The following is a 23,556-nucleotide window of genomic DNA, read 5'->3' on the forward strand; positions in this document are numbered from 1 at the left end:
TATAAAGATTGAAATATATTTAATATAAATATATATTTATATATAAATGTAAATAATCATTGCATTTTAACTAATTTGGTTAAGGGAAGAAAAAAAACACCTTCTCTTCACTTTATATGTGAGCTCCTAATTTGTCCTGCAGCCTTGTGTCGCTTAGTTATGCCTCTGAACATTACTGAATATGTACACCAGCCTTGCTTTAGACACTGGTAATATATCGCTCTTTAGGTCTGTTCATTACTATCCATGAAATGTCTGCTTCATGAATCTCACAAATGAGTAGATTTTCTGCTACCAGCATAAATGATTTATTGGCCTGAAAGGCTTATCCTTTCCATTTTGCAGCTCCTCATTAACATAGTAGATGGAAGTAAAGTTGCCATCCGTGGCAAGTGGTAGAAAGAGTGACAATTCCTGATCTTCAGTTTTTGGAAGCATATAATAGTATACTAATATTATTACATGCATGGATGATATGGTAATAGTACTGTTGTGTGCTTTTAAAATACTGCATATATCAATATTTCGGTCTCCATAGATACAAAAATGCAAAATAGAAGCGTTTAGACTTTCTGTCAGGAGTTTGTGTCCCCACTGTGGATATATATCTGTGTGGAAGGGATACAATCTATCAGTTTTTGGTATCTTGCTGTGTACCCATTTCAGAGATGTCCCCTTTAATTAGTGATGGTTGCCACCAGGACAGGGAAATAAAAGGAAACCGTTGGACACATACAGCAATAAAAACTCTACAGGTTTCCAGTTTTACTCTGTACATGGCATAAAATTGTGAGCTTTACCCCTCACCTGACTTTCAATGCCAGTAAGACCTTTCTTAGTTCTCTGAGTTTCAGCTGCAACAATCTTTGGAGATGCCAAGGACCACTGCACTATCCAGTTAGAGACCTTGCCTGAATAACCTATATTGAGACAGATTGGTGACACATCATGCAATTCTTTTTATTACCAAATCATGGGAATCAAAGGAAAGTTGTGCTGTCTGGTACATTTTAGTAGCTTCTACGGTAAGGATTGAAGAAAGATGGATGTCACTAAATAGCATGCAACTATTGAGGAAAATCTGTTTCAGTCAGCTAGTGAGATGAAGGTTCACCTTCCAGCAGACCTCTATCCAGTTGAGAATCTGTGGCATGACTTGAAACTTGCTGTATGCCAACACAACCCATCTAACTTAAGCAAGTTTTGAAGCAGCTTTTCTGCATAATATAAAATATTTGCACCTTTAAAGTGGAACACAAATGGGCATAAACCCCAAAAATACATTTTAATTCCAGATTGTAATAGGACAAAACAGAGCAAACACAAAGGAGAATTAAAAAGTTTGTAAGGCATAGTATATACTATTCCTTCTTCAATTTGCAGGTATACAGATCTCAGATCTTCTAAATAGTTTTTGTGTTACAGAAGACACAGTCTAGTCTGTTGATAATAATTTCTAAAAGTTCTGTTATTCCCAAATGTCAATGCAATGATCATCCTTAATGGTTAGACATAATTTGTGCTCACACACCATTGCAATGTACAGTTGGGAGTTGTCTCTATGTAACAGTTTTCTTATTAGGTATTCTACCCAACGCTGTTAGATTCCCAAACTCCACAGCACATGGCCCCATTTGTCAGTAATTCATTTTTGATGTAAACTTTGCTTTTTTAACAGAATGTAAAGCTTTGCCCTTCCCTAATGTACAGTCTTGAAAGCTACAAGCATTTGCCTGCCTTACTTATCGAGCTCTGCTTTTCAGATTTTAAAAGCACTCACTCCCAGGATATATTCCTAATGAGGTTTTATAATTGTGTCTCTGGGGTACTTTTTACATAACACAGCAGTGCTCTGAATCCGAGCTGGCCAGACCTGTTCAGCAAGAATGATAACTGCTGTAATGAATCCGGGGACACTTCTGAGATTTGCTATGAGAATGACTGCTGGCCAGTGGAAGGAGTCAAGAACACGTTTGATTTAGGTCATTTATTACAGAGGAACAGCTTGGCTGCAATTATTGCCAATCCTTGACACAACCGCTCTGTTTCTGTCTGATTAGATTGCCCCGGCTTGGCCCTCAGCAGCTAACAGAAAGATACAAGTATCTTTATTGTTAAATGTGTCCTTTTTCTATTATGGTCACCATATTATATCTGCTTATTGAGACAGAAATGTATAGGGTACAGTACAAAATCTATTGTCATTATACTATAAACTTTTTAAAGATAAAATGTATTCACTCTATTCATTGCAAAATTCTAACTCTATTCCTTAAAAAAATCGTCATTTAATGTGTTAAAAGAAAAACTAGTTAAAATTTAGGCCCTTTGTCAGCATTTATTTCTGTTTTATTTTCCAATGGAGAAAGTTCCCATCTCAAATCACACTTGGAATTAAAACAAAAAATTGCCAACAAGGACACAGGCAACAGTGGCAGAGACTCAGACCTTCCCTTCTCTACAAGAACTTTTTTATTTTGTGTGTTTTCATGTTTCTTCTCAGTGGAACCAGTTACTAACTACTTTACCTCTACTTTTAGTACCAGATATATCCTGTATATTCTCAACTTTAACGGGGCGATCTAGTGAAATAACTTTCAGGTCTTCAGGGAACCCCTGCTTTTATTACTATATATACAGCTCACAGTATTTTGGCGTGGTGGTCAGTAGGAAGAAGGCCTCTAACATTGTTAACCAGAGAAAAGAGTGTCACCCTTACAAATAGCTAAAAAGATGATTGGTGTCTCCTAAACTGACTGAGAGGCACAAATTGCTTATTGCTTATTTCTCAAGGAAACCCAAGCAACACCTAGAGGAACCCTGGTTGGGAAACATGGATGTATAATATTCATCTCATGCTGAATACAGCACTGCTTTAGTTGCCATGGGTGCAGCTTTCATCTACAGTAGTCATAGCCCTAACTATACCCCAATCATTAATATTTGAGTTGGGTAAAGTGTCCATCTTAAATGCTAGTTACCCGGGTGCCCATTTCCTCTCAATTTTGAGTAAGAAAGTATTGAAGCAAGTGGGTAAGCATAATAGCTAGGAAATTGACATATTCATAGGGAGGACAGTAATACCATAACATATAAATCTCCCATTATAGTGTTTTTTTTTTTTTAATAAAATGATTTTACAACCTTCCTGGTTGACACCCTTTAGAGCTCTGTGCTCTGCTTGTTGGATTGAATGGATTTGAATCATAATCTTGATGTCTGTTTTTTGTTCGTGTTTATCTTTTTAAATTTATTGCTGTAAATTCCTGTGCAGACACCTACTTTTCACATAATAATTTCACAGCTAATTTATGTGCCTTTCTGCAGCTCCTTTGTTTGATGTGGTGAGTGTTATTTAAATAGGTTTGTAAACATTCTGTGTAAATTCTCCAAATATGTAAACTAAATGAAGAAAGAGAAGTTTGCCAGCATCTGCATGTGCTTGCACATGCCAGGCCGCTTCTGGGGATAAAGAATTCTTGAAGCTGTTGCCTGTGTAAATGGTCAGATTCTTTGCATACTAACTTATTTTTCCTAATTTTCCCTCAAATGGCTCAATAATTTATATGTTTTAAATATTAAAATGCTTTTTGTGTTTTCACAGCATTGCAATGGCAACAAAAGAAAACATGACTTCACAGCGAGGAATTTTGAAATCTATACAGAGCCGGGTGAATACCTTGGCCAGTATCCTTACAAATGGTTTGTAGGCAAATTATCATAGCGTGTATATCAGTATTTTTCTTTATTTTATTTTTTTGTACATCTAAGGTATGTATAGCCCAAAATGCCTAAACCCAGAAATAATAAAAATGTTATTGGAAAAATATTGGAGCTCACAGTCCTTGTAGGAGCTGCATTAGTCTTCTTGATTTCAGAAACAAATCTTTTTTTCTGATTGGGGGTTTCAGTTTAAAAGGACTGTACATATGGTCTCTGTAGTAATTGCTATTTTATATCACCAATGGGTATTTACCTGCTTTTTATCTTGATATAGATGTTTTTTAAATGGATGGAGGATCAGAAAACTATGTCTAAATACTATTCATGTAAAGTGTTTTCCATAGCTTCATATTTAAAGACCACTTTGTTTGTCACTGGGCTTCAAACCTGTGACCTAGTGCAGTGGTCGCCAACTGGCTGGCTACCGCTGGCCTAGTGCTCCAAAGGCGAGTGCTAACCTCTGAGCTAACCGTGTTATAAATATGTTCATTTGGACACATCCTGATTGTAGCAAATATTTAAAAATTTTTCTAGAACCAACAAGATACAGTTTTTTCGGAATCACCCAGTTATTTCTTTTTTTTTTTTTTTTTTACCAGTGGTTTCGGGTAGATCGATTATTTGTCCTAATTCTCTAACAAGGTGACAAACACAGCAGCAAGTTACCCTGTTAACAGTAAAGTCTAAGACAGATGTGTAGTGTTAACTAAAGTTATGTTAAAAACAAATTAAAATACATTTCCAGATACAATATGTTACCTGTATAGAAGAGATGCTAAGGGTGCCTTCCTTAAAAATAGTGGACCTCTCCTCCACTCCTGTTCAAATCTTTTCAACGGGTTTTAGGAATAAAGAAATCATTATTATGATCAATGTCATTGGGCTTTTGTTTACATCAAAGGGGTCAACTGCAGGTAAAAGGCACCTGTAAATTTACTATGAATGATCTCAAAAGTCTGTTAAAAATGCTTCAAGCGTGTGTGTAGTGTTCAACTATCAAAGAGTTTTTTTGGATAGGAAAGATACACTAAGATATTTTTCCCAAGTCCTGATTTATCTGTACTTTGTATTTATGTGGCATGGTTTTTTGTGTATAGTATTGCAACACAATAAACTGAGCTTTCTAGATGCATTTTGAATTTTGCAGTTTCATATATAAATGGGTGTATAAGGTTATAAAGACGTTCTTTCTGCCTTTCATATCAGTGCAAAATTTGGATAGAATCCTCTTATTGTTCTGTAAAATAATTACGGTCTGTTTAAATATGTAGGAATCTGCTTTACATCTCTAAGGATTTAATACTTAGTATGTAAACACTAAAGTTTTTTTATGATATTTTGTATAATGTTTTGCAGACTGTTAATGAGTTTTTCTCACAGAGATATTTACCTCATTTGTGTCTCCGTACATTAAAACTTCTGAGACAATTAACAGTAAAGGACCATCTGTGGTAACGACCTGATTTCTGAACTTGCTGAAAAAGTCTTCTCTCATTGCCTTGCAATATGATAATACATTTGTCATAAAAGAGAAGTTACAGTTTAAATATATATATTTTGAGCTTTGATATTTCCCTTCTATAAAGCTTGCTTTTTTCATTCCCTCTTGTGTTTGTGGATAGTGAGATGCAGACAAATCAATGGAGAGGTGTCATAGGTTTAATTACACAGTAATGAGTGTAGATCCAGGAAAAGTGCTTAATATTTCAGGAGCTGCATTGTTGGCTTCATTCTTCCCTCCCATTTTTCCTTGCCACTGGGAGTTCGTTGGAAGCACATTAGTGTTTATATATGTTCTTTGAAAAGGGATACTGGCACAGGACAGAATAACAAAGTAAAGCAGGATGGGGGAATTTGAGTCTGAAAATATATGCAATTTGCAAGAGAACAGTCAACTTTTATCTTATCGTCTAAGAGACAACTGTTACCTTACCTTTATCTTATTCCTTTATAAAGACAACCTAAAACTTGGGTCAATAAGCAGATGCTTCAGAGATCATTAGGACTTCAGTCGCCCTTCATTTAAGCTGCATCAACATGCTTTGAGGTACTTTTGCATTCCCCTTTACTTACATTAGGAGGGGAACTGGTCTGCCATAAACAAAAGCCTGGTAACCTGTTTTAAATATTGAAAAATATTTCTGCAATAAAGGTATTGATGTAATTATTGTACAAACCTTTATATTGTATTACTAGTGGATTTGGCACTGGCATTGAGTTCATCACTTATGCTTTTCAATTTTCAATCACAGAACTTCTGATGTGGGGTTTTTTTTTTTAGTTTTAGATAGGTGATTAGTGTTTTTTTGATGTTACTGCTTTCTGAGGCTTCAGTAGATTTACCCTGATTTATTGCCCCCCTTTTCTTGTTTTACAAACTGGAAGTGTGGCTATATCTCCAACCGCAAAACACACAGAAATGATAGTGATAAGGGGAAGCTAGAACACCTGTTGGCCTTTTTCTTCAGTACCTCCTTTTTTCCCCTCACTTCCTGTTTTGTAAAATTGTTGTCAGCAGCAGAGAAAGAAAAATCTGTGTAACCGTGCTCTAGATAACAGTAATATCCCACATGATTCCCCTCTTCCCTGCTTTATTTTTATCTAAATTCAAAATGATTGACAGAAAATGTACTTTAAATAGTTTTCAAATTCCCCCTACCATGCTTTACAATTGCAAAATGGGATTGGCCTCCTATAAATATTTATTGTATGGCATAACTGTATTATTTGTTTTATTTGTCCTCAGAACATCTAGGTGGCCTTAAACACTCATTGATAGAGTGCTTGGGTAATAAAGAGAGAGAAATGTGAAATCTTGTGTAGGTTTATGAAATTAAATGGTATTTTGGCTTGGATCTTTATCATATTTCATTTTAGAATTCATTCATGCAGTAATCCAAATGCAAAAATCTCTAAGGATCTAGAAACCTTTTTTCACTACCAAATGTATTTATTTGTATTCAGATTTAATTTTTTATTATCACCTTCATTATTTTTATATGCTCAGTTGCTTATGGTTACTTTTCTTAATAAATTTACTCAGATCGATTTCCTGCAGTCAACAGCCTCATCCAGAGGATTAACCTGAGAAAGCGCCGTGATTCACTCATTCTGGGTTCTATAATTGGCATTTGCACAATCTTGTTGCTGCTTTATGCTTTCCATTGATGACCAACAACAGACTCTGCCACAAACCTAAGGGAGCAGCTACAGCGGATGGAGAGACCAGTGAAAAGTGCAGTACTGCACGTACACCACCTGTACATAAGGGAACACGGGGTATCAAAGAAATAACTTACATTTTATATTGGCAATCCTAAGTGCTGACTGCAGCCATGTGCTGGTCAGTAGCTGTACATACTCATATTTCTCTAACCATTATGAATATCCATAACCTATCTAATGAATACCAGGGGCTGATTTATGTCTGTAATTTTGAGGGCACCTCAAGGAACTCTAAACACAGAATTCATACCTTTTCATGTGAAAGCTAAAAAAAAAAACAAACAAAAAAAAAAACAAATACACGTAGAACTAAATTAACCGGAAATATATCTTCACACCACTGAAATCTTTTTAACACTCACAAACCATTGACAACATTACTAAGCATTGCCACAAAGGACAATACCTTGTCTAAATGAGTGATACTTGGTTGGTTGACAGAACAGGGAGCACCAGGTATATCAAAGTGATCCATTGTTTACACTCAGTGGAGGCAGCAATTGTGTATAAGTTGTGTCTCATTAAATTGATATGCTGCAATGTTATACACACAGACACACAAATGGCTGCCTTCATTATGTGTAGATGCCTGGCTTACTTTTCTGACATACTATAAAATCCTTCAAATACTCATCTAAACACAAAATTGTGGCTCATCATTTTGGATCACTCCATGGTAGGTTTATCTCAAAGATACAGGAATTCTTCCTTTTTTGCCGTGTTTTTAGCGTAACAAAATAACACAAAGTACAATGAATACGATCTATATACATTTTAGTTTCCTAATTTTTGTACCTACTATAAGCCTACTAAATGGTCTAACTATTGAAAAAGTTATTAAAATACAGTTGAGATATAAATATATATATATATAGTACTTTATATAAATTAATACAACAAAACCTTTTTGCAGATATAGCACAATCCTATCTGCAGTAATAGGCTTCATATATAAAAAGTATTGCAAAATTGTCTTCTCAGCCCAGAAAACCAAATAGATTTAGTGTAAAATATAAATATATAGTAGTTTCTTTAAATAGTGTCCAATATAAAAACTGGAGCTGGTTCAGTCCAAGAGACAGCAAACACTCAGCTTCTTTAGTTATCTGTTTTATTACAGCTCATTAAGACCTACTCCTGCCATTATATAGTGGCCCTGCAATATACATTGAATTGCAATAGGAATTCTATAGTGGAATAGCTTGCACCCGCAATGTACATGGAACTTCTAAATCAGCATCAGTTGACTTTCCCAGGTCACCTGCATCACTATGAACTTACCAATGTTCGTGTTAAATACAGACAAGCTGCCAGAAATCTACACAACTTCAAAGCTGGTTTTCTAATAATAGATTCTTAGATTTGAACCATTCTTCTGAAATATTTTTTTTTTGGATAATACAATATAAAAACATCATACTACAACCTGTAGCATGCCATTTTAAGTCAGGTGTATTCACCCAATACAATAATGCCTTGTCAGATTTAGTATTTGCCAACATGCAGTTAACAGGCATATTCCCAAAAATCAGTTCAGACTTAGGATCTTTTTCTTCACATGGATCACCATTCGCTAATGAATGCAAATGTACTTTTGGAAGTTCTCACTGTTTTGCTATACCATATGAAGGATGTCTGCTGGGGGAAAAAAAGCTTCAATGGTAACTGATATAATAGATGTATTGGATGCCTGACTCCTGAGATTTAGCTACATTTTTTTTTTATTAAACCTTTAGTTGATTCTCTAAATTTCAGGATTAGGTAATTCTTAGGAAGGTCTTATATTGGCTTTTTCATTTGACATCCTGATAGCATAAAGAGGAAACTATATTCTAAAAAAATATTCAAAGGAATAAGTGTTTAAATATCTGCTCTTTACCAGTAAATGTGGAATGGATATTGTCAATGTGCTTAGAGAACATTTAAAACCTTTACATTCTTGTATTTTTCTTCTGTTGATATATTTCTTCAAACTTATACCCCAAGTTTTACTTCAAGGCAAATCATTTACTGAGGCTTAAATGCAGCCCAGTACAAAGTATACCTCTTATCTCGTACACTGTATGCAATCACTATACACATTTAATAATTAGATCGGTAGCAAGTAGAGGAAAATTTTTAAGAGCTTTCTTCAGAGCTGTTAAAATTAAATTGGAATGAAGGGTGAATCAATTTTCTGTACTTTAGAATGTACTTCCTGTTTTAATGTTGGAGGTGATAATTGAGTTGGTGAACTACATTCACAATGTAGTGTTAGTGTTTGTTGCCACCAGCTTGTGATCGTACATTCTCATGCTTCTAATAGCACCACAATATTGTAAAAAGTTGAAAAGTGAGTGGGGCTGCCTTCAGTTTACAAGAAATAGGATCAAGATTAGCTACTCTTTTACAAATATTTGCCTTGAAATAGAAATTGTCACGTCATGTAACTTGACAAAGACTAGAAGAGACAATGAGCAGACTCCTCTCCAAAGTTTAAAACTTGTACTTTAAAATCTACACTTCATCAGTGTTCTCAGTAAGCCTTTAAACTCTGCACACCTTCTGTAATAACTGATCCCCCCACAAGCACCAGGAGAAAAGTGCAGTGGTTAAACTGGCTGATGGAAAGGGATGTGTGGCTGAGTATTGTTAGACTGAAGCTGACACACACACACAGGAGGAAGTGAGATTTTTATTAATTCTAATTGGGCCCCCATGGTGCCACCCCCTTTTTTTTTTTAATTAGTGTTAGTGTACAGATATATAAGTGTTTGAAAACGAACCGTATCAGTTTGAGGGTTTATATATGACGGGTGTGTTGAGAGAGCCCTGTCTGGTTGTGGTATGTAAAATGTGTGTGTATGTATACTGTAAAGAGCAAAGCAGACTGCTAAGAAAAACCCAATCACAACGAGCATCATATGAATGCAGTCTATGTAAACTATAATGTCCTGAGTTTTATGGCTACACATAGTAAGCAATCACAAATCATTAGGTAGTTTATAGACTTGAACTACAGAGTTGATTTCTGATTAGTTGCTTTGGATTGAAACATTAATTTATACAGTAAAGTGCAGGTAATACATAACAGCAAGCATTTATCCAGCTTTAGGTTAAGTCTACAGTGACATTATTTATAAATGCTTATATTTGTCTATACCCACCATTAAACGAGTTTATGGAGTTTGTACAACAGGTGTTTTAAAGCCAAATATGTAAATTATGGGATAATGGAAGGTTTTATACACACCTCTAAGCATCTCCATTGGTTTTATTAGAAGCATTTATAAACACATTGTTTTCAGTGAAAGTGTTTATAAGCATTAATATACAATAAGCATATAAACACTTTGCCCCCATTGATTTCACTTTAAGTATTTTTAGGCATATTTAGACGTTTATAAGTGTCTACAACATATAAAATGCTGCAAAGTTTGTTTTGTTTAATGTTTAAAACCTACTGCCCAAAAACACTCAGTGGGAATAGGCCCATTGGAATGAATGAGAATTGCGCACATGGGCATTTAAACTCTGAGGAAACAGTCTTTGTAGATAGCCTAATACAATCAATAACTATAAAGTGGTAAACGATGTCTGCATTTCTGACCCGATGGTCTCTCAGGTGTGTGCTTTTTTTTTATAGTTTTTTTTCTTGCTTGTGTGGTGGTTAGACCTGATCATAGTGCAGATCTCCAGAGGTCTGTGCCTTCAACCGGCATATCCTGTGCAATAACTTTAGTACTGTACATGTTGGATGAGGGAATTCTTGGATCTGTACAAGCAGGCCTTGTTCTCTAATTTGTCGAGTTTGAGGTCAGTTTAGAATGCTATAATTAGTATCAAAGAAAATCTGTCATTGAAGAAATATGGATGCTGCTGTTGGTCTCTCTTGTTGACTCTTCCCACAATACTGTGAGTCTCTGACCTAAAACGTGATGGTGATATGTAACTTTGTTTTTGATGAGCACACTTATGCCCTGGTCAGGAATTCCACAACTAGATTTTTTTATAAATAGTTAGATTTTTTTCTCTCTTGGCCTGTACATTTATGAAAGTTAAATTGCCTAATGCTAATTGCTTATTGAGATTGACCTACCTTTTTATTAGACATGCTTATCCCAGTAAGAATTGTAATCTACAGTTAGAGACAAATTATTGTCTAGTTTATAACTTTGATGCAATCACATTATTTCATTGCAAAGTAGCATTACACAAAAAGGCTTGCAAAATTGGAATATATTTTTTTTCGAGCTCTAGCCAGGCTGGTATTAGCTTTGACTTTCCAACCTATGCTTTTTTAGGACCTGTCAACAATGCCTATATTTTTGTAAAGTACTTTCATTATAGTTTTTTTCATGATCAACTTGAATACATCATATGAACCTTTTGAAAGCAGTCCCTGGTGGCAAGTCAAACCTAACATCCAATGTCTATTATCTCCTTTAATTAGTGGTCATAATATGAACGTTAAAATATCAACATTTTTAAAAGTACAAGCCTTTACTGACCTGTGTAGCTGCAGACACTGCGGAACAGTTCATCCTAAAATTCCACAAGAGAAACCAAGTCCCTTGCAGCAGGGAACTGGAGGAGCTAAACACAAAAATTGAGGATGAATTGCAAGCCTGCAACCGCCTGTGTTAGTGAGGGCTTTATCCCAACATTTATTGCCTGCCTTCTGTTTTGCTTACAATATGTAAAGATTTTAATGTCCACAGCTTTGCACAGTTATACTTCAGAGTCCCTGAAGGAACAAGATTTGTTTTGTTCTACTACAGCCCTGCATACTACATGGGGGGAGTCTGAAAATTCTTAGTTAAATATTGAAGTAAGAAAAGAACAGTAGATTATGGTGACATGCAAGTCAAAAATATTGGAACCCTATTATACTTTCTGAATGAAAGCAGAAAATTCCAACTTTAAACCTAATGTTTAGCCAGACCCAAACTAGCAGTCTGCTTTTTCTATTGAATGTCCGTTTGTATGTGTGTTCCCCAATGGAATGTGAGGACTCTAATTTATTCAACATGCTCATTGTATGCTGTTGTTCAGAATTTCCAAACCCAAAGTGTCCACCTGTATATATCCTTTTCCCTTCTAATAGCACTTTCTTATTTTGCTTTACAAATGGCTCATTTAAACTAATTATATTTTATTGCTCTTGTAATTATTTTCCCATCTCTGCACCCAATGTGCAATTTCTGTCTGTAATAAAGAAGAAAGCTTTGTTATGTAATTTAATAATAAATTAGACTTATACATCATGTATTTGTGTCTGTTGTTCTTTGTGTCTTGATATCTAAGCACATTTTCTTAGATTTGTCTTACGAGGTGTGAAAAACTACACCCCCATGATTTATTATTTTATAGAACCACCTTTAGTAGCAGTACTTTGAAGTATTTTTTTTTCTGAATGATATCTCAAATTATTGGAGTAACTTTTGGCTCACTTATTTTTTACAACATTGCTTCAGTTTAGTGAGGTTTGTGGGCATGTGTTAATGCACAACTTTTCAAAACCTTGGAACTGAAAGAGGGCATACTTTCCTTTTTTTTATGTATGATTGCTCAAATCATGCAAGTTTGTATGTTTAACCCCTCTGTGGCTCGTGTTAAAAAAAATATAAGCATGCTGAAAGTGGTAACCCTAAACCACACTCAGGGTAGCTAAAAACATTAAAAAAAAAAAAAAAAAACACCTGGTCCCATCGGCGTCCTCCGGCTACCTGCCCGTCGGATCCCATCCTCGGGCCGTGTTCTCCCTCCGTTCTTCCCCCGGCGTGTGCGCTGGCGTTTACCGGGTATTCCCGGTGACGGTTGTGCGTGCGAGGGAGCGCGTCGGGAAATTCAAATTATTTTGTATTGGATTCAATACAAAATAACTGTTATGAATCCAATACAAAAGTAAACATTATAATATATCTATATATATATAAAATTGGATGTATGTATGTGTGTGCGCGTGTGTTCCACCATTACTCCAAAACGCATGGAGACATTTCAACCAAACTTGCCATGCATTTGACTGAGACTCGTGAGTGCACCAGTAATCTTTGTACAGCACTGTGCTACATGTCAGAGCTATATTTGGATGTATGTGTGTATGTCATCACTAGGAAACGCATGGAGACATTTCAACCAAACTTGCTATACGTATGACTAAGACCCATATGAGTGCACCAGTCATTTTTGTACAGCGCTGTGCTATATGTCAAAGTTATATTTGGATGCATGTGTTTGTGATCACTAGGAAATGCATGGCAACATTTTAACCAAACTTGCCATGTTCCACCATCACTCAGAAACACATCAACACATTTCAACCAAACTTGCTATACATATGACTAAGACTCTCATGTGAGTGCACCTCTGATCTTTGTACATCGCTGTGCTTCATGTCGGAGCTATTTTTGGTGATCACTAGGAAACGCATGGAGACATTTCAATTAAACTTGCTATGTTCCACCATCACTCGGAAACGCATCGAGACATAAACCAAACTTGCTAGACATATGACTCGGACTCATGTGAGTGCACCACTGATCTTTGTACAGTGCTGTGGTATATGTCAGAGGTATATTTGCATGTATGTATGTATGTGTGTATATATTGCTCAGTGACAGTGTGCCTTTTGCTGATAATTTTACATTCTTTTTTTTGGACTCTTACAAATTTCTGTACCGTAATAATGCCTTCGAGAAAACATAAGGCAATTGGCCGAGTGCAATAGTATGCAAACAAAATGAAACAACAAGAGGACAGGAATAGAAGACTTGCCGCGCTGCACGGCAGAGCTACTACATCTAGAGCTTCAGAGACAGTACAACAGCATGAGGCCTGACTACAAATGACATAATTGGACGCCACATCAGTTGTTGAACAGCCTGGATTTCCATCCCCATTCACAGTGCAAGGCCAAATTTACCATAAAGTGGGATCGTTACTTCCGCTGCCAGATCAACCACCAAATTTCTACAACTATATTTTATTGAAAACGAAAGAACAGAAACTGACCGGAGGTGCACCTACATCTCAGGAACAAACTTTCGGATTTCAGATTAAAGTTTACAAAGGATGTTTCATGAGCACAATGTTCTTATTAAAACATTTAAAACAGCATTGGAACATATGCCATTCATTTAGGTTAATTTAATTTATTTGTATTTTAATTTAATTGTATATTGTATTTATACTTTTAGAACCTGTAAAAAAAATTTCTTTGATTTAACACCAAAGCTTGATTTGATTCTTTTTCCTGTATAATATAAAATTGAAATAAATAAATACCTGGGCAAAGCTGGGTATTCAGATATAGATATATATATATATATATATATCAGTGTAAATTTATTATACATGCTACTGTACAGTTATATTACAGGTTTCAGTATTTTTATGCACCCTTGTTAACTACAGATGTCATGAAATTAAATGCTGACCCTTCACTCAATGAAAATGGGCACTCCCTGGGGTAGGTCCTGTGTTCTTGCTGTTGCTGTTTTGGACCATTGTCTATAAAGTAGTTGTTCTAATTGTTCACCTGAGTGTTTTGTGTCATTCTTTAACCCTTTCTGACACTTGTAGTTCCAGAAATATTTCTACCTTGTTAAATTCAGTAACAGAAAACTGGTTCTAGAAATAGAAGTTTCATTATCATTCTAGCCAGTTTTTCTCAACTAGAGTTCCTTCAGAGGTTGCTGGTTGTCCCTTAAGCAGTTTGTGCCTTCTCAGGTCAGTTAAACCTTCTGGGCAGTTTATTTCTGTCTGAATTTATGAGTATAAAAAAAGTTTGAAACACAAAATCATGTCAAAATAATAAATAAAAACAAAATTTATTAATACATTTAATAATAAACTTTGACATGATTTTGTGTTTTAAACTTTTATACTCATACTATTATATTCTACTGTATAATAAATTTTCATGAAAGACAATGTACTGCTTTTAGACATAAATCCACTGTATTGCATTCAATACAGATATTTTGTATTGAATGCAATACAAAATAATTTGAAATTCCCGCCGCGCACCTAGTGTCAGCTGTACGCGCCAACGTCACCGGAAACTCCTGGGGACCGTCCGCGCACTTGCCAGAGTTCAGATCAAGGAAGAGGACTCAGCCAGAGGTGAAGAAGCTTAAATACTCCCTTTACTGACTGCTAAACAGCTGCTTTGCAAGTTGTTTCTGCTGTGCTGCTTTTAATGTATTACAAGAATTATGAATTATCATACAGCACTGCAGCATGAGGTTTGTCAGTGATCATCTCATGCCTGTGGTGCTGTAACGGCTGTTTGATTTGTAGATGTACTAAAGCACAAATATAGATTCAACATGATTCATTGCTCTGTAAAACTGTATCCTCCTATGGGGAGACCTGTAGAGCAGCCTTATGCAGATGAGCAAGAAGAGATTTTTGTACTGATCATAATTGTAGCCAAGTCCTAATTTTTCGAGATCACAAAGCATAGTGCACATGAGTATTTAGGATTCAAATAACATATTGATCTGTTATTTTTCAGCAGAAAAGGTTTGTTTAGAATAGCCGCGACACAAAACTTTTGCAACAGTGATATTTTAACATTTGATCTCCTGGAAGCCCTTACACAATACATTTTGGATTGTCTTACAATATGTAGAATTCTTTGAGGATAAAGATTTGGTGGTGGGGGTAGAATCCAAGAAACAACATCATATTTTTAACTTGTTTTTGTTTATGTAGAGTTGAAGGGAATAAAAAAACCAGTGGATGTTAGGTTTTGGTTTTGGTTTTAGATAGGTTTGGCTCTTATTTTTATTAAACAGGATTTGTAAAGCGCCAACATAATACGCAGCACTGTACATTAAATAGGGGTTGCAAATGACAAACGCATACAGTCAGTGACACTGGAGGAGAGGACCCTGCCCCAAAGAGCTTATAATCTAGTAGGTGGGGGAATTAACGCACAATAGGAGCGGGATATGTAGTGATGGGAAATAGTGACGGTTTCAAGACAGAAGAAGATGAGTGCTCTTTTAAAAGAGCAGAAATTAGGAGCAAGCCGAATAGTATGGGAAAGACCGTTCCAGAGAGTTGGGGCAGCTCCAGAGAAGTCTTCCGTGCGTGTGATGAGGTTATGAGTGAGGAAGTCAGTAGTAGGTCATCGGAGGAGCGGAGAGAGCGGTTGGGGGAGTATTTTTTTTTACCAGGTCAGAAATGTAAGTGGGACAAGAACTGTGGAGGGATTTAAAGGCAAAGCACAGGAGCTTGAATGTGATTTTAAGGTGAAATGGATGCCAGTGTAGAGAGCTGCAAAGAGATGGAACAGAAGAGGAGCGGTGGGAAGGATGAATGAGTCTGGCTGCAGCATTCATAATAGATTGTAGAGGAGAGAGTCGGGTTAATGGAATACCATAGAGGAGGTTACCATAGGGGTAAATGAGAGGGCAGAATCAAAGGTGACACCAAGACAACGTGCCTGAGGGGAGGGCCGAATAACAGTGTTAGTAACAGTTCGGAATATGTGAGGGGGAGATTTGGAATTTGAGGGGGGGATGATGATGAGTTCTGTTTTATCCAGGTTGAGTTTCAGGAATGGTCAGACATCCATGTTGAGATGGCGGACAGGCAGCATGAGACCTTATCCGGTACTGAGGGAGACAGGTCAGGAGTGGACAGATAGATTTGAGTGTCATCAGCATACAGATGGTACTGTAAGCCAAAGGAGGATATGAGACTACAGAGAGAGGAGGTGTACAGAGAAAAGAGAACCGGTCCAAGGACTGACCCTTGGGGAACACCAAAGGAGGAGAGTGGGTGAGGAGGAATTACCATTGAAAGAAACTTGAAAGGAGCGGTCAGACAGATAGTAAGCAAACCAGGACAGAGCAGTGTCACAGATACCAATGGAGCGCATGATTTGTATTAGAAGGGGGTGATCAACAGTGTCAAAAGCAGAGTAAAGGTCAAGGAGAAGGAGGAGAGAAAAGTTGCCTTGATACTTAGCTCTGATGAGGTCATTGGCCACTTTAGTAAGGGCTGTTTCAGTGGAATGGGCAGCTCTAAAACCAAACTGGAGTACCCTGTCTTCCTTTGTTTTGTCTTTAACCAGAATGACAGCCCCCCTCTCCCATGAGCATGTGTGCAAACAGATTTGTTGTGAATTCTAAGGCTTGACAGGGTAACATGAATACTACCATTTACTGCTACAGGGCTTGAATTTATGTTGTCTTGTTACATTTAAGTTCACCATTTCACATTGTCTTGTGTATCATCTTGTAGAAATAGCTGGAGAATCTGGAGTTACAGACAGTAAAAAGTAGTTTCAATGGATATTTCGTGTTTGCTTGCCCTTTCCTCTCTCTAAATTTGCATTTATTGATATAGATTCAGCAGAAAACTTGTTGACTTAAATTGGTTAAATTGTTGCAGTGCTATCCATATAGCTCCATGGCAGTTCAGTAACCGTAAGGTAAATTGTTATCTGGAAAATTATGTTTATAGTATATTTTCTTCTGTCACCTATAGGTATACAGGTAGTCCCCGGGTTACATACGAGATAGGGAGGGTAGGTTTGTTCTTAAGTTGAATTTGTATGTAAGTCGAAACAGCTACAGTATTTTAGTAAATGCAATTAGGACAGATGTTTGTCTCAACATATTATGAGGCAGCGTGATGTCAGTTACTGTATAAAATCCTCACTATAAGTTAATCACAAACAAAGCAAAAAAAAAAAAATTATGGAGCCTAAACATTTACTGACTTCTGGAGCAAGCTGTGCTTTTACATGCAAAAAGAAACAACTGCAGGGTTTGTCTTGGTGAATGAGTTACAACATGTAGCAGAAGAGCTCAGTCCTAGGATCACCCTCAATCTTAGCTGTGTTTAGCAAAAGATTTCTTGTAAGCCTCCGTCCACCAGCAAGCAGGGAAGCCCTGTTCGTATCTAGAAGTTATCCGTTCGTCAGATGTCCTTAACTCGGGGACTACCCTGTAAGGATTTCTCAGCTGAGTGATGATTGTGTTGGTTGTTGACTAAAGAAATGTGTGTGTTCACAAAAGTGTCCAGCAGGATGAGTACCATGACAGGCCCAATAGGACTTTTTCAACCTAGCATTGGGTGTTGGAACCCTCTCTGACAGTATTAGCATTATTAATAATAATAATAATAATTAACAGTACTCATATAGTGCCAACATATTATGCAGTGCTGTGCAATAAATAGAGGTTGGAGACAGATGCAGACCGTGACAGAGGAGGAGGAGAGGGCCCTGTCCAGAAGAGCTTACAATCTTGGCTGGGCGTCGAAGGGTTAAACTCTCCATTTATTTTTTTTGTGCTATGGTCTAAAAAATCTATGTTTATTTCTATCCCCTTCTTGGACCCTAAACCTGAAAAATATCATCACCCCCATAATCATAGCCAATTGCTCTAAGCCAATTCTCCACAGCAATATTGAGCCTCTTATATGTATGCAGGCACTTACAGACCATATACAATAATTCTTTGGCTTTTCTGTGTATTATACCTTTAAAAGTGAAATGTGGAAAATGTTACTCTGCTTGTATCTAGCCAGTAAATCTGTAGATGTTGCAGCATGTTCTCTAGAGATAGTATCAGAGCTTTCTCTTCAGCTGACCTGATCTGATTGTTACAAAGGGAGAGACCATTAGGAAAAAATCAGCTTATTCTTAAGCAACTCTTATCAAATGACTGTACTTACAAACAGTCAATAGCAATAATTCTAATGGAGATATTACCAGCAGCAGCTGCAGGTTCTGTGTACAATTAAATAATATGAGCAGTGCCAAGCAGGGTCCCAAGGAAAGACATCCATCTAAGGCTTTTAGGACATGGCTCATCTAAGACTGCAAACCCTTATTATCCGCAGCTTCTACCTGATGCTATTTAACCAGAAGGTGTTTGTATTCCTTCACTTAACAGATGTAAATATCCTGTAGATTTTCCAATCAGATAAAGGGGTGAGTGATTTATGACAATTTTTCATGTGGAAGGGCAATATAAACAAAGGAGGCTTTTTGTTGTGTTTATCAGAATGGCTTTTATTTGCTATTCCCCATAACCTTAGGGGCCCTTTCTCAGCAGAAGCCAGAAACTGTGCAGCAGATTGCTCCCGGGACACAGCAAACCACACCACGGGTACCCAGATTTACACATGGCTGCAGTCACAGCACAAAACTTCCAACAACTGCACAGCCAAAAGCAATGTCACTTTGTATTTGCACTCCCATTCACTTGAATAGGAGTGGATGGAAACAAGCCTGCATCTCACTCTACTGGTCTGCAAAGGAATTGTTATTCACCCCTACCTGATGGCATAGCCTAGAGAGAGATATAGAGCAGAACTAACCTTAAAAATAATAAAAAAAATTAATTTCTGCAGTTGCCTTCATTCTTTCAGAGCTTTCCTGGATTGGATACTCTTACCATCCTGTAGTCCGCGCTGTCAACTTATTTCTTCTTCCGGCTTCTGCCTATATTATCCAATCTCGCGCCGCTCAGGAAGGCTCTGCGCTCCCATTTAGAGAGGGTAAAAAAACTGCCTGTATAGCTTGGAGTCCGGGGTCCATTGCTGCAGCAGACAAGACAGGAGTGAAGGGGCTTCACTTTTTTAATTTTTAAGTTGTCTACGCTTTTAAAAGTAAAAAATGTTAGTAATAGGTCAGTTTTTTTTTCTTTACAGTTAGGGCTCATGTAGGAGTCCAAACAAGTACCGAATCCAGTTACAATATGGCCAAGCTTTATAACATATACAAATTTCATTGCCCCATGGATGTATGTGCAGTCACAGCCTATACAAGAGTGGCAACTTTGCTCCTAATTCGAGAGTAGTGCAGTATCATTGTCATCCATCATGGGAAGTGGATGTCACCAGCAACAACACATGTATTTCTGATCAGATACCAGAGAATAAATATTCCTGGACTTAAGGTGAGCATACACCAGTGGTCCCCAACCTTTTGGAGTCTACGGACCACTAATCTCACGGACTCCGGACTCTGCATGCGCGGGGACTCTTGTATCACTTAAAGTGGAAGAAACTTCCCCCAGAGTGATGTTATGATGCCAGAACCCGCACACTCTCCCATCACAGGTCTGGGCCTGCAATGGGAGAGTAGGCGGGTGGAGTCCAGAGACACAACTTGGCCACCGCCCTGAGCCTGCGATGCATACGGAAGACATGGTCCGCAGCTCAGGCCGGTGCGCCCCCCCAAGTGGGGTTCCCATGCTGACCCCACTGGGGGTTGCACCGGCCAGAGCCGCGGCCAACTAGTGATTAGGACCGGGGTTTGGGGACCCCTGTCATACACTACAAAATATATTTATTGGATTGGATAAAGACATAGAATCTAATGGTACTCTTTTAAATTTGGACATTCTTTATCAATATTTGATTGATAAATCGAATAAACATTGATCAGCATTTCCCTTTTTTAGTCAAGAGATATGCAGCATGGAGTCCTCAATAACAACCACTAGCCAATGGGAGTGCTCCCACATTTTACAACAACAACACAACTATGCTAGTTCTCAATGTAAAACATTAGGGAGGGCTAGGGACAGGAGCATAGTGGGGTGGGCATGCCGTACCCTCACTTTTTTTGGCCCCCTGTATAGGCTTCCTGAGCGCTCGCAATGGATAGCCTTAACTATTACCGTGCATCTTTTTTTTACAACTACACCCCTGGTTAGGGAGCATATCTTCTCTCCTGGGCAATGTTTGCATGGCAGTAACCTGGTTAACAATTATTATCTAATATTGTATGGCCACATTTACATGGATATTCACCTGTACATCTTTATGTTATTGTGGTTATGAGAAGCAGGGAGGAGAACAGCATGATCAGCATGCTGAATCACAGATTGATGTTGCATGCCAGGAATGGCATCTCCAGGCTAGACTTTGTGCTGACTCTAGTTGAATTCAAACCACGTTCACAATCACTCTCTGAAAAGGGATTCCCTGTGGGTATCTGACTTTTCAAGCTAAAGGAATTCGTAGCTTCTTGCACTGTGCTGAACTAAAAAAAACAAACTGGAAAATTTTGTGTGGGTGTATAGAGATGTCACCGTCAATAACAAGACTTCAACACCATGATCCATCTTTGTGTCATGTTAAATTGCATTTCTTTGTGATTATTTTATGCAAGGTTATGTGTTATAAATATAAGATGGACCTATTCTCAAATTATAATTTTTATATTTATTTTATGTATATGCATTTCTTTATAATGTCTAAACTCTTTGTTGGTGTTACTTTATTTTAGCATTGTCCTTAAAAGGGGAGCTTTGTTTTAGCCTCCATAAACCACCATCATTAAAAAATTCATTTCCCGGTATTATCATTTCTTCTTTTTTAGTTCCTTCTCCACCATCCTTCTCCAGTGTGCCATCACGCCATCTGACGTGTATTTGATTCTTCTTTATTGCAGGTGTGCAGATCTGCTTCCCCTGATACTGCTATTTCTATTAAACTCTGCCTGTTGTAGGGGCAGAGACTTGTGGATTTATTATGACAGAACCAACCATGATAAAAACTTTAAGATTTGCACATACTATTTTACATTGTAAATGTTGATCTGTAATCTACATCAGTCATTTTTTTACCCCTAAAGAACCCTTAAAATGTTTAAGTCTTGGGGAACACCTGCTAAAATAAACTTTTTGCAAAGATGCCCCTTACATTGATGGTCAATGTGAAGATTGTCCCGCTTATCGTGGTGGGCCAAAATTATTCCTTATAGAGAAGTAAAAAAAAAATCATGATGATCAAAAATCATCAAATGGGGTCTTGCTTTTGGAATTAGACCCCCATCTTTGCAGACACTGTCAGAAGGAAAGACAGTCAGCCATATCCCAGGGAACCCCCTGGCAACCTCCAGAGCAGCTAATTTGCAAGTCTGAGCCTGCAATGGGAAAGTGGGCGGGTTGTGTCCAGAGAATTGCATCTGCGGTCCTTTTCCTGACCCCCCGCCGGGGGCGGGGCGCACCGGCCAGAGCTGTGGACCACAAAAATTTTATAGCGGACCACCAGTAGTGGGTGGGTTCTGGTAATATGATGTCACTCTGGGGCAAGTTTCTTCCCCTTAATGACACACAGCTCCCCCCGCATGCGCGGTCTGAAGTCTATAAATTTAGTGGTCTGTGACGTCCAAAAGGTTGACAACCACTGCTCCAGACTTGCTTGGATTAGCCAGTTCTGTTATCAAAAGAATAGACCGCTAGTAACTCAGCATGTCATTTCACTATTTCACCAGATTTTTGTGTATATGGTATAGAAATAGCAATATTTTAATATACAACCTTTCCTAATTCAATCATGCAAAGATGATGATCAAACTGCAAAATTGTGTATATGTATTATTATGTATAGGGTGAAAAGTTATAAGGGAAACATACAGTAATAGGGAGAAAACCCTTTAGACGCCCAACCAACTCTGTCCCCAGTGTAAAAGAATTTATTAAAAATCAAGAGGAACTCTGGTTGAGAAAGTCTAATCTAATTGGAAAAGTAAAACCCGGTAAGGGTTCTAATCCTTCCCTACACAATGGCTGGGCATACCCTAAGGCAAGGGTTGCCAACCTTTTTGGACCAGGGACCACAAAATTTACCAGCTCCAGACCTCGCATGAGCGGGGAGCGGTGTGTCAGTCATAGGGTAAGAAACTTCCCCCATAGTGATGCCATGATGGCAGAACCCGTCCCATCGCAGGTCTGAGCTAGACACAACCTTCCCACTTCCCTGAGCATGCGATCTGTATGGGGGACATGGTCCGCTGTTTCGGCCAATGCGCCCCCCCCCAAGCGGGGTCCTTTTCCTGACCCTGGGGGGGGGGGGGTTGCACCAGCCGCGGACCACCAAAATTTTCTTGCAGACCACCAGTGGTCCGTGGACAACCGGTTAGCGGCCGCTCCCCTAAGGGGTATATTTATAAAGCAGTGAGTTTGACATTCTTCATACATTCAATGTAGGTATATACTCTATGTACCTCTGACTTGCTTTATGTTTTTCTGTAGTTCATTGCCAATGCATTTCATGCACAGAACAGGTGTTTAAAGGCTTTACATATATTCTTCCTCATTAAATGTTTATTTGACAGTAACTTCAGTCTCCAAATCCACATGGACTCCAATATTAATAAGAGATTTCAGAATTTATTTTCAGGATAGGTTCATTCTCAAAACAATTACTCCTCCCCTAGTATATAATGCACTTCCAAAGAGAATAGTCATGATAAACAAAGCAAGTATGTTCCAGTCCTGGATAAGTGCTTGATGTTTGGATGGAGGAAGGAGAACCAAGTGCCATTTCCCACCCATGTATTATTCATCAACACATCAGGCTGAACTGTTAATAATGGATGAGACCAAAGCGCTGGCTGCTGCTTTCTCTTTCATGCACGACATGAGGAGGTGCTGCCAGCTGCAACATTCGCCAGGCTGGGCAGTACCAGAGTCTCTGCAACTCTAGCTGCAGCAATATTCCTTTATCTACTGCATTATGTCTCAGACATTTGTATAGAGCCAGCTGCAATTATTACCATTATTACTGGTTCATTATGCTGCATGCAAATTTACCTGATACAAAGACATCTTTAATAAAGAATGGCTAATACCCACACCAAAC

The 23,556-nt window shown here is 37.8% G+C and overlaps 1 protein-coding gene across 1 annotated transcript in view; it reads left to right on the plus strand.

Annotated features, from left to right (window-relative positions):
• GOSR1 (golgi SNAP receptor complex member 1) overlaps positions 1-12,194 on the plus strand; it is a gene marked incomplete in the record, with an annotated part of 45,143 nt that extends 32,949 nt beyond the window's left edge. The window contains 2 exon segments of the mRNA XM_072430851.1: positions 3,605-3,687; positions 6,767-12,194. Coding sequence (XP_072286952.1) covers positions 3,605-3,687; positions 6,767-6,891 — 208 coding nt within the window.
• Positions 12,195-23,556: the final 11,362 nt, after the last annotated feature.

Source organism: Pyxicephalus adspersus, chromosome 1, assembly GCF_032062135.1.
Source record: "Pyxicephalus adspersus chromosome 1, UCB_Pads_2.0, whole genome shotgun sequence".
NCBI lineage: Eukaryota > Metazoa > Chordata > Amphibia > Anura > Pyxicephalidae > Pyxicephalus > Pyxicephalus adspersus.